Source organism: Balaenoptera musculus, chromosome 13 (genome assembly GCF_009873245.2).
Source record: "Balaenoptera musculus isolate JJ_BM4_2016_0621 chromosome 13, mBalMus1.pri.v3, whole genome shotgun sequence".
In the NCBI taxonomy this organism is placed as follows: domain Eukaryota; kingdom Metazoa; phylum Chordata; class Mammalia; order Artiodactyla; family Balaenopteridae; genus Balaenoptera; species Balaenoptera musculus.
Genome location: NC_045797.1, coordinates 64178721 through 64191351, shown reverse-complemented (window position 1 = coordinate 64191351; position 12631 = coordinate 64178721). Strand labels below are relative to the sequence as shown.

The window sequence follows — 12631 nt, the reverse complement described above, 5'->3', positions numbered from 1 at the left end:
TGAGGTGTGATGTAGTTCGGTTAAGAGGTAGGTGTTTAGCAGTGCCTATTAAATTGTACCCTCTCCCTTCTTTTATAAATTTTTCAGCGATCCCAGGCTCCTGTAGCATACCATTTTTAAAAAGGGAAAACATACTTTTCATTGCTATTGGGTGGAGGTGAATTGAAGACTCTGCTCTAACAAACGGTCACAGCGGTGACAACTGGAACAGGGAGCAGGGAAAAGGGGAGCTAAATGAATCCCCCCCAATATCAGGAAGTCAACCTCTCCTCGGTGCCTCTCCTTGAGGATTCCAGAGGCCAGTGAAGCGTGTTCACCTCTTACTTCTTGTTCCTCTGTTACTTGTACTATATTTATCTTCTACTGTTCCTCTCTTTTTCAGCCTGTGTCCTAGATGCATGAAATAAGCAGGTCATCTCAAACTTTGAAAATAAAATTTTGGATCACATGACATAAAAGATTGTATATGTGCTAAAAAATAGGCATTTGTCACTATTCAGCAATTTAGTTATTTCTGTTGTTATTTCTAGGCAGAAGAAATCCTCAGGCAAGAGCTGGAGAAAAAAGAAACACCAAGTCTATACTGCTTGCTTGGAGATGTCCTTCGAGAGCACTCTTACTACGACCAGGCCTGGGAGTTGTCTCAGCACCGCAGTGCTCGCGCCCAGCGCTCCAAAGGCCTCCTCCATCTGCGAAGCAAAGAGTTTAAAGAATGCGTGGAGTGCTTCGAACGCTCGGTGAAGATTAATCCCATGCAGGTTGGACACTTCATAAAGCCTCATCTGCTCTTGCCTTTCTTTGATTTTGACTTACTGAATGAATACCCATTTTCTTTCATGAAGACTGGGGAGCTCATCTGTGAGCTAAGAACCTAGCCTTTAGAATACCTCTTGCTTGTCACTAAGAGTGGACAGGTTGCTTTTCTCTTACTCGCTTTCTTTTGTGCTTCTGTTATTCACTTTTCTGTTTCATTTTGTTATTTCTCTCTGTTAACTGTCCTTAACACAAATACAGCTTTTAAAGTTAGGCTCCATTTTGAGTAGATACACTAGGAAGGAAGTGAATGAGAGTCAAAATTACAGGCAATGAAGGACTCTGCAAGTAATTGTTGATGTCAATAATGAAAGAAAAACCTTTATATAAAAAGGGTAACATATAGAATGGGTAGTTGATCATTTTAGGAAAAAAATGTCTGTATTTACATGCACAGAAGCATTTTTAAATGTTTAAAAATTTTTTAAGATTTGAAAAAAATAATGCAAAAGGAACCTGGATCTTTAAAATAAGTAAGTGCAAGATAAATCCACAGGAGAGGACCTAATTTTGAGGGGAAAGAGATCAACCTATTTTGTATTTAATGGTACTCAGTTAGTTAAATGGTTTTATTCCTAGAAATGGTTATTTTTTTTAACCAGACTTTCTTTATGACTGCTTTCCCAGTCACCAAAGTCACACATACCTGTCAACCATGCTCCTGACAAACATGCACACTGACTTGGTATAATTTTAGTTATAATACTAATTTAATATCAGCCACTAATATTTACTGTGTACTTACTATGAGCCAAGTACCTCTTTGGACACTTTGCCAGTATTTGAACCCAGACAGTCTCACTCCAGAGCCAGCAGTCTGTTCGTTTTTTAATTGTGATAAAAAGCCTGTAACATAAAATTTACCATGTTAACCATTTCTAAGTGTACCGTTCAGTAGTGTGAAGTACATTCACTTTGTTGTGTAGCCATTGCCACCACCCATCCCTACAACTCTTTTCATCCTGCAGAACTGAAACTCTGCACCTAGTAAACAGTAGCTCCCGGTTCTCCCCCCACGACTAAAAACCACTCTACTTTCTGTCTCTATGAATTTGGCTACTCTAAGTACCTCATATGAGTGGGATCATACAGAATTTGTCCTTTTGTAACTGGCGTATTTCACTTAGCATAACACCCTCAAGGTTCATCCATGTTGTATCATGTGTCAGAATTTTCTTTCTTTTAAGACTGAATGATATTTCACTGTATGTACATACCAGTTATTTTATCCATTCATCTGTCGATGGACACTGGGTTGCTCCTACCTCTTGTCTGTTGTAAGTAGTGCTGCAATGAATGAGGGTGTGCAGAAATGGTCACTTTTGAACTGGGTAGACTTGGGACATATCTTTTACACTGAAAAAAAATCAGAACACATTTTTTTTTTTTTATGACAGGTTGAGCTAATTGCTTACTTTCCTCGCTCTGGGTAGTGAATACAATGAGAATCTTTCTCATCTGTGGGCTGGTGAGAAGCCTGGAGAAGAGAGTAGGACAGGTGGGAGTACAGAATATCAGCAGAAACTGACAGTTGCATTTCGCAGCAAGAATGCTTAACATAGAGTTGGTTTTTGTTGACAACTTGCTCTATCTCAGAGTTCTCAACTGGGGACCATTTTGTCTCTGGGTCCTTTGGCAATGGTGGGGAGGTGAAGGGGTGCACTACTGACATCTAGTGGGTAGAGACCAAGGATGCTGCCAAACATCCCATAATGCTCAGCACAGTCCTCCACAATAAAGAATTATCCCGGCTAAAATGTCAGTAGTGCCAAGGTTGAGAAACCCTGCACTGACTTGATTATCACTGGACACTTTTTTTTTGGTAGAAAATAGAACTCAGTATTGTGTTACTAAAATTTTACTTTTATGGAAAACTGTATCATATCCTTGCCTATCTGTTTAAAGTTTACCCAACCACAGCTGCCATAAGGAGAGGGGAAAATAAATTCCCTCCCTTAGTCTCCAGCGTCTAAGTTAAATCACGCACATGAATTGTTGTCTCAAGCACACAGTCTCTTCTTAACGTCCAGCCTTAACATTGTCCTCCTGCCTCACTGGCTACTCCTTCTCAGTCTTCTTTGCTGGTTCCTAGGGCTTAGTCGTTGGGCTGTATATCTCTGTCTACACTCACTCCCTTGATTTAATCTAGTCCCATAACTTAAATACCATCTGCATGCTGACAACTCCCAAAAGTTTATTTTCAGTGCTGTCTTCTCCCCTTAACTGTAGACTTCTGTATCTCACTGCTTTCTCAATATCCCCATTCGTTACTCTGACTTAACATTTCTAATATCCGAAATACTGCTCTCCCCCTCCTAAAAGCTTTTGCCCCCAAGATCATCCCCATCCCTATAAGTGGCAGCCTGTTTGGTCTTGGAGTTATCCTTGATTTCTATTTCCCTCATATCCCACATCTAATCTATCAGCAAATCCTAGGAGATCTGCCTTTGAAATATATCCAGAATTGGACAACTGCTTGCTACCTGCCACCATTCTGGTCAAATACCCATCACCTCTCACCTAGTTAATATATTACCTCTTTACTGGTCTTCCTGCCTCTGTCTTGTTACAATCTGCCTATACTCAATGAACATCCAAGTTGATCCTTTCAAATGCAAGTCATATGTGTCATTCCTCTGCTCCATCACCTGTGATAATAGCCAGGTCTCTGACTGGCTCTCAAGGCTTTTCCAAGCCTAGCCCCTGTTGCCTCTTTACCTTCCTCCTCCCATTCTCCCCCTCACTCACCCCACATTAGCCTCTTTGTTCTTCCCTGAACATTCTGGGCACATTTCTGCCTCTGGGTTTCATCACTTGTTGTTCCTCTGCCTGGAATGTTCTTCTTCTGGATAGATATCTGCATACCTTGCTCCATTACCTCATTCACTTCTGGGATCAAATGTCACTTTCTCAGAGAGACCTTCCATAATCATTCTATTTAAAATCACACCCCCACTTCCACCCTTACCTTACATTGCTTATTTTCCTTCCCTACTTTATTTTTCTCCATAGTACTTAGCACCTTCTAATATTATATATAGCTTCCTTAAAAAAAAAAAATCTTTTTCTCCTCCACTACAATGTAAGTTCTATGAAGGTAGAAATTTTTATCTGTATGGTTCATTTACATTTCCCTAGTGCTTGTAACAGTGCCTAGCACATATTGGGTCTTTAATAAATAATTGTTGAATGAGTGAACAAATAATATCTTCAACCAGTTATTCAGTCAAATACATATTAATTGTCTGCTGTACACATGGCACTGAACCAGAGGAGGAAGCAGTAGCAGCAGATCGCCAGATGGCTGGGTTTGTACCCTCTGCTACAATCTAGTGAAATGGACATAGACAAAGCTAGCCAACAGTATGAGGCCTCAAAGAAAAACCCAGAGAGTAATTTATAAGACACTAGTTTTATAGAGGCCAAAGAGACTATTTCTGCCTTTCATAGACAATGAAGAGAGGATGGTGAATTGGGCTTTGAAGGACACATAATACTTGAATAGGCCAATGGAAAGGCAGTGGTGAGGGCATTCCAGGCAGGTGAACAGTATGAGCCCAGCCCTGGAAACACAAAGAGAAGGGGGGGGTGCGTGTGTGTGTGTGTGTGTGTGTGTGTGTGTGTGTGTGTGTGTGTACAGAGTGTTAGTGTATAGGCTAGTTTTTTAGAGTGAAAGGGAATAGGGCAGTCCCAGTGGGAAAGCTACACTGGAGCCAGATTATGGAAGGTCTTGAAGGTGAGGCCTTTGGTTTTTTTATTTGGCAGGTAAGGAGCTATTAAAGGGTTGATTTGTGTTTGGCTTTGTTGAATTGAAGGAACGTGGTGTGCATGGAGGTGATTTAAGAATATTGTTTTGGCAACTCTGTGGCCGTGGGAGACACTAGATGTAGGCAGGCGTAGGAACTGTAGCAGTGGTCTAGCAGGACAGTTGTCTGTGGGGGAGGGGCAATAGGAAAGAAGGGGTGGAGTAAGGGAATTCACAAGGGAGGACTTGACAGGGCCCAATGGTCTCATTATATGATTTCAAATTAATTACTTAGCAAGACAAAGAAATGACAGTTGCTCCAAGCAGTGTCACAGAGCAAACAGATATTATGTGAGGATATTTTGCAGTTTGTCATATGGATCGAATTCAGGCAGGCTGTAAGCCATGCCAAAATATGCAGGCGTATGATGCTACAGTTGTACAGAACTACTACAAGATGCAAACTTGAACGCTGTAGACTTACTATAACTCTTGATGCAAGTTTGAATTGTCTCTGAAGAAGGAGAGCTCCTACATGTTATTGTCTCCTCTAAGTCCTGGAATGAAAGGAAAATAGAAAAATAGAATTTAAAAAATTCTAGCCCTGCTTTTCTGACATATCCAAACAATTAGGTTTAATAACAAAACTCAGGCAAATGAGAGAGATATTTGAATGGCTTTTGTGCATTGTAATGGCTTCCTGAAATCAAATTGTTATAAAAATAAGAATGTTTGGTTTTATATCAGGGATGGTCTACAAAACCAAATGCATTTGTCTATGGTGCATTTGTTAGAGAACCAGAAGACGTGTGTACCGTTTGCATTTGTGTTGAGATTGCTAGCTACCATTCGTTTACCCGTACCTGTTTGATTTTCCCAAGTAACTTTGAAACTACTAAATTCAAAATCAACCGTAGACTTCTGGGGATTGTGGGCTGTTAGAAGCTGAAGTGGGTGGTAATAGGAACATACATATCGATAATTAGCTTAAATGTAAAAGAATTAAATGCTCCAACCAAAAGACATAGACCGGCTGAATGGATACAACAACAAGACCCGTATATATGCTGTCTACAAGAGACCCACTTCAGACCTAGGGGCACATACAGACTGAAAGTGAGGGGATGGAAAAAGATATTCCATGCAAATGGAAATCAAAAGAAAGCTGGAGTAGCAATTCTCATATCAGACAAAATAGACTTTAAAACAAAGACTATTACAAGAGACAAAGAAGGACACTACGTAATGATCAAGGGATCAATCCAAGAAGAAGATATAACAATTGTAAATATTGATGCACCCAACATAGGAGCACCTCAGTACATAAGCAAATGCTAACAGCCATAAAAGGGGAAATCGACAGGAACACAATCATAGTAGGGGACTTTAACACCCCATTTTCACCAATGGACAGATCATCCAAAATGAAAATAAATAAGGAAACACAAGCTTTAAGTGATACATTAAACAAGATGGACTTCATTGATATTTATAGGACATTCCACCCAAAAACAACAGAATACACTTTCTTCTCAAGTGCTCATAGAACATTCTCCAGGATAGATCATATCTTGGGTCACAAATCAAGCCTTGGTAAATTTAAGAAAATTGAAATCGTATCAAGAATCTTTTCCGACGACAACGCTATGAGACTAGATATCAATTACAGGAAAAAATCTGTAAAACACACAAACACGTGGAGGCTAAACAATACACTACTAAATAACCAAGAGATCACTGAAGAAATCAAAGAGGAAATCAAAAAACACCTAGAAACAAATGACAATGAAAACATAACGACCCAAAACCTATGGGATGCATCAAAAGCAGTTCTAAGAGGGAAGTTTATAGCAATGCAAGCCTACCTCAAGAAACAAGAAACATCTCAAATAAACAACCTAAGCTTACATCTAAAGCAATTAGAGAAAGAAGAACAAAAAAACCCCAAAGTTAGCAGAAGGAAAGAAATCATAAAGATCAGATCAGAAATAAATGAAAAAGAAATGAAGGAAACAATAGCAAAGATCAATAAAACTAAAAGCTGGTTCTTTGAGAAGATAAACAAATTGATAAACCATTAGCCAGACTCATCAAGAGAAAAAGGGAGAAGACTCAAATCAATAGAATTAGAAATGAAAAAGGAGAAGTAACCACTGACACTGCAGAAATACAAAAGATCATGAGAGATTACTACAAGCAACTCTACGCCAATAAAACGGACAACCTGGAAGAAATGGACAGATTCTTAGAAATGCACAAACTGCCGAGACTGAACCAGGAAGAAATAGAAAATATGAACAGACCAATCACAAGCACTGAAATTGAAACTGTGATTAAAAACCTTCCAACAAACAAAAGCCCAGGACCAGATGGCTTCACAGGTGAATTCTATCAAACATTTAGAGAAGAGCTAACACCTATCCTTCTCAAACTCTTCCAAAATATTGCAGAGGGAGGAACACTCCCAAACTCATCCTACGAGGCCACCATCACCCTGATACCAAAACCAGACAAAGATGTCACAAAGAAAGAAAACTACAGGCCAATATCACTGATGAACATAGATGCAAAAATCCTCAACAAAATACTCACAAACAGAATCCAACAGCACATTAAAAGGATCATACACCATGATCAAGTGGGGTTTATCCCAGGAATGCAAGGATTCTTCAATATACGTAAATCAATCAATGTGATACACCATATTAACAAATTGAAGGAGAAAAACCATATGATCATCTCAATAGATGCAGAGAAAGCTTTCGACAAAATTCAACACCCATTTATGAAAAAAGTATTTCTTTTAGTGGTGATAATAAGGATACAAATTTTCGTGGAGCATGACAACATGGTAAAGTAATTCTCTTTTGAATTAAGAAAACCAGTGGAGCAGAAATGTACTGGGAATGGGTTGTAGTGGTGGACATAATATGGTCCAAACAAGCTTCTACCAATGGAAATAAAAACTAGCGGTCGTCATTTACACATACTTTAATATACACTGTTTGGGTAATTGAATTACAAAATTCTTGTGATGTCTGATGTGATGTCTGATGTTGAATTAAAATAAAATTAGTGTGGCAGTATATACTTTCTCTTGTTGCTGCCCATCACCTAATGCACTATAAAAATGTTTGAGTTTTTTGAAGAATTTTTTTATAAATCAATTTAAGTGCCCTATAATGATAGGAACTTTTTTTTTTTTAAGGAGTCTTGCGTTTTGGCTGCATTGTGTTCAAAATCAATTGGAAATCTTTTATGTATTCAATTAACAGAGTTCAAAAAAATTTCAGCTTTTACAACTTTTACCAAATTGTAGTTATTGAAAGCAAACTTTCAAACAGGAAGACATTGAAATTTATCTTGAAGAGGAACAATGAGAGTTTAAATCATGTACAGGATTTAATTTAATAATGTATAATTGTACTTTTGAATATCCCTACTGTGTTAGTCTGCTAAGGGCTAACTAATACTACAGACTGGGTGGTTTAAACCACTGTGGAAATTAATTTTTTCACAGTTCTGGAAGCTAGAAGTCCAAGATCAAGTTGCCTTCAGGGTTGGTTTCTGGTGAGGTCTTTTCCTTGCTTTTAGACGGCTACCTTTTCACTGTCTCCTCACATGGCCTTTTCTCTGTGCATGTGTAGAGAGAGCTCCAGTGTCTTTTCTTCTTCTTCAAAGGATACCAGTCCTGTTGGATTAGGGCCTCACCATTATGACCTCATTTAACCTTAATTATCTTCTTAAAGGCCCTATCTCCAAATACAGTCACACTGGGGGTTGAGCTTCAACATATGAATTTTGAGAGGGATACAGTTCAGTCTGTAACATCTACCTAGGAGGAATCTTTTCTTTGTAACCTTTTGTTATGAAATTTTCAATTATACAAAATATATACTAGCAGAGACCAGAATAAGGAGTCCCCTCCCATGTGCCTATGAACCATCTTCGACAATTATTAACTCATGACTGGTCCTGTTTCATCTATATTTCCCCACTCCATCCCATATTATTTTGAAACAAACCCAATATATCATTTCATTTTTAAATGTTTTAGTATGTATCTCTAAAAAAATAAGGACTTAAAAAAATAACCAAGTACCATTGTACTTAAGATATCAATAATAATTTGCCAAAAACTTTTGACTGAGCTTTTGATTTTAACTGAATAAATTTATATTCTATTCTAGAATAGAATGTAATTGAGAAGGCCTATAATTTATAAATTTGTAAGTTTGATGAAACTTACAAAGAATCATAAATTTGATGAATTATTTGGTGAATCTTGTCCTGTTAAAAATATTTGTTGAAGAAAGGTACTCTAAATGGAGGCCAAAAGACAGGACCCAAGAAAAATATTTATAAGCTTCAGTATTAACAAATCTAGAATTCAGAATATCCTCTGTTTAGCAGCAGTTGCTCTGAGCTTCCTAGTTATCTCAGTACATTAAAAAAATTTTTCCCGGCTTTATTGACATATAATTGACATACTGTGTAAGGTATACAACGTGATAAGATTTGATACATGTATATATTGTGAAATGATTACCACAGTAGCATTAGTTAACACCTCTATCACCTCACCTCTGTCACCTTTGTGTGTGTGTGATGATAACATTTAAGATCTACTCTTTTAGCAATTTTCAAGTGTATAATGCAGTATTGTTAACTATAGTCACCATGCTGTATGTTAGATCCCCAGAACTTATTTATCTTATCACTGGAAGTTTGTATGCTTTGACCAACATCTCCCCACTTTCCCGCGCCCCCAACTCCTGGCAACCACCATTCTACTATTTCTCTGAGTTTGGCGTTTTTAGATTCCACATACAAGTGAGAGCATATGGTATTTGTCTTTCTCTGTCTAACTTATTTCACTTAGCATAATGCCCTCAAAGTTCATCCATGTTGTTGCCAAAGGCAAGATTTCCTTCTTTTTCGTGGCTGAATAATATTTCACTCTGTGTGTGCACACACTCACACAATTTCTTTATACATTCATCGACTGACAGACACTTAGTTTGTTTACATGTCTCAGCTATTGTGAATAATGCTGCAGTGAACATGAGGGTGCAGATATCTCTTCGAGGAGTGATTTCATTTCCTTCAGCTATATACTCAGCAGTGAGATTGCTGGATCATATGGTGGTTCTATTTTTATTTATTTATTTACTTACTTATTTATTTATTTATTTTTGGCTGTGTTGGGTCTTCGTTTCTGTGCGAGGGCTTTCTCCAGTTGCGGCGAGCGGAGGCCACTCTTCATCGCGGTGCACGGGCCTCTCACTGTTGCGGCCTCTCCCATTGCAGAGCACAGGCTCCAGACGCGCAGGCTCAGTAGTTGTGGTTCACGGGCTTAGTTGCTCCACGGCATGTGGGATCTTCCCAGACCAGGGCTCGAACCCGTGTCCCCTGCACTGGCAGGCAGATTCTTAACCACTGTGCCACCAGGGAAGCCCGGTGGTTCTATTTTTAATTTTTCCTCAATACATTTAGAAAGAATATTTTCTCAGCTAAAATCATTATGACCTACAGAGAAGAGTCAATCAAAAGTTTTAACAATTCTAAATGTATTAACAATAAATTTGACAATTAACAATAAAGAACAACTTTGAAGTAGACAACAGGCAATTTTATGAAAAAATTAAAAGTACTAAGATACTGAAAAAATTATCAGAAAATATCAATGACATGGTATTAGAATTAGATATGACTAAGGAACTGATTAGAGGATATGAATATTTGCTAAGAAAAACTGATTTTAATTCTGTAATATATTAGAGAAATATGCAAATGTCACAAATATATAGCTTGCTTAATGTTCCTTTTGTTATTTTTAAATTTCAGATAATCAGAATTTACAATTTTTTAATATACTTTATTTTTCAATAAATAATTTTACTTTTAAAAATGGTTTTCGAATAGAACCATTTTAGGTCCCCTGTTATATCAGTAGTAAAACCAATTTGACAGTCAACAGTTTGTTGGTCAATAAATAAGGTCTTTTTAAGGTCCTATAATTTTAGTGATTTTTTAATGCCTTGTTTCATTTTTAAAAATGTTGCAGTGTGAACAGTACATTATGTGGTTGCCTCACTAAGCTTTATTGAGATCCTGCTGTGAACCAGACACGGATGTGGGAATGAACTGGGCTGTGTCAGCCTATCAGCAGAGAGCAGAAAGTTTCCACTGGGAAATGATATGGACAGAACTAGTTTGTGAAGGGCCTTAAGTGCCTTTCTTCAGGATTAGTAACCCTACAGATATGGAAGTCTGTTGTGGTTTTGAATAAAAGAGTGATATGACAAAAGTGATATTCTGGGAAGTTTAAATAAGGGATGAATGTCATGGATGAGTGATCAGTGGCTTTAGCAGTGAGGATGGAAAGATAGAACAGGTTGAAGCTCCTTATAAAGGAAAATTTTCTGGGCCTTATTCACTGGATTGGCAGCATTGAGGGAGAGTTCGGGATCTGAGAACATGCCGGTTTTCTCAATTGCTTGGTTAAAAAGGAAATGTCCCTATTGATAGATACTTTCCCTTCCTCCTGAATTCTCTGTGTCTTCGGTAGGGGAAGATGATGTGTTTTGAGTGTTGAATGTGAAGAGATGTTGCTGTGTAGAGAGGGCTCACAGTCCAAGCCTGAAGCCTAGGAGTGAGGCCAAGAACTGAGCTTGCAGGCTGGGGCTTTTCTGTGGAAGTAAGGTGAATCCATGCAAGTGAATGAATTCTTGACAGAAAACTGTGTTGGAAGAGAACACGAGGCAAAATCTTGAACTTCGGGCATCTCCGGGGGTTGGAGGAAGGTAGAAGAAGTAGCACCAGTGAAATATGATTCAAACAAAATATACCAGAGTCTTGGTCAGAGGGATAGAAGGACCCCAAAGAAGGGAGTCATGGAAACTAAAGGAAGAACAAGTATCAGTAAGAAATGTCACGTGTAGTGATATAGTCTAAAGAGCGCTAAGAAGAGTTTATTGGATTTGGAGCTCACTAATGACCTTCAAAACCAGCTTCAGGAGGCGAAAGAGTGTGTGGCAGCTGAGGAAATGGACATAACATCCATAGACTGTTCTTTTTAGGAGCATGTCAAGGAAATGAGAGTCAAAATGTAGAGTATTGTACCAAGGGGCAGAAGAGGCAAGTAAAACTTTTCAAGATACTGGAGACCTTTATGTGGCTGAATCCAGTGAGTGAAGGAGAGATTGAATGTTATAGAGAGAGATGGGTTGCTAACCTAGGGAATGGCATTCTAGGAAAGAGTGAAATGAGAAGAGATGAAGGCATTAGCTCTGGGAACAGAATAATGTTTCCAAGGAGACAGGAAAGAAGATGAGAGCATTAATATTATAATAGCAGTTTCTATTCATTAAGCATCTTCTATAGTGTAAGCTAGAATATAAGTGTAAATGAACTCTTTATAAAATCATTGTGAGGTATTGGGGGAGGGGTTACGAAAGAATTGTGTTGAGATGTGGCCTCTTGCTCTCCTGTGGTTTATATGGGCTAAATGGAGAGAAGAGGCAGAAGTAACTTCTCCTGTGACCAAGGGGTAGAGTAAATAGACGCCATGCTTTGGGTGCCTAGTGATGGCGTTATGAAAAGGATGTAAGGCCTGATGGAGATGTTGTGAACTAGGAATGGTTGGGATTTAGATAGGAGGCAAAAATTAGGAAAATATGTTTCGGGAAAGGAGACTAGCAGATGCAAAAATCAAGCATGTAGCAAGCAAAGGTTTCTTGGTAGCTGTAGGTTTTGACTATTTATTCTTAAATTCAGTTGTAATAATAATTCTAGCAGCCAACGTTGAGTATTTACTAGGTGCCAGGTACTATTCTAAGCATTTTCCATATAGTTTTAATCCTCAGCCCAATCCCCGAGGTACTTACTGTTATTCCCCTCATTTCACAGATGAGGAAATAGAGGGTTAATTAATTTACACGAGATCCCACAGCTTATGAGGGGTGGTGCTGGGACCGGGGCGGGGCTTTCTGATTTCAGAGTGCTTACTCTTAACCTCTTCATTGTTTTGCCTCTAGAGGATGTTGTCTTATTTAGGAAGGAATGGCAGAT

At 38.4% G+C, this 12631-nt stretch overlaps 1 protein-coding gene across 5 annotated transcripts in view; it reads left to right on the top strand.

Annotated features, from left to right (window-relative positions):
- Positions 1 to 12631, top strand: part of TTC27 (tetratricopeptide repeat domain 27) — a 178198-nt gene that overhangs the window by 125600 nt on the left and 39967 nt on the right. For all 5 annotated transcript variants that reach the window (XM_036873865.1, XM_036873864.1, XM_036873869.1 and 2 more), the window contains one exon: positions 531 to 758. In XM_036873865.1, coding sequence (XP_036729760.1) covers positions 531 to 758 — 228 coding nt within the window. The remainder of the gene's footprint in view (positions 1 to 530; positions 759 to 12631) is intronic.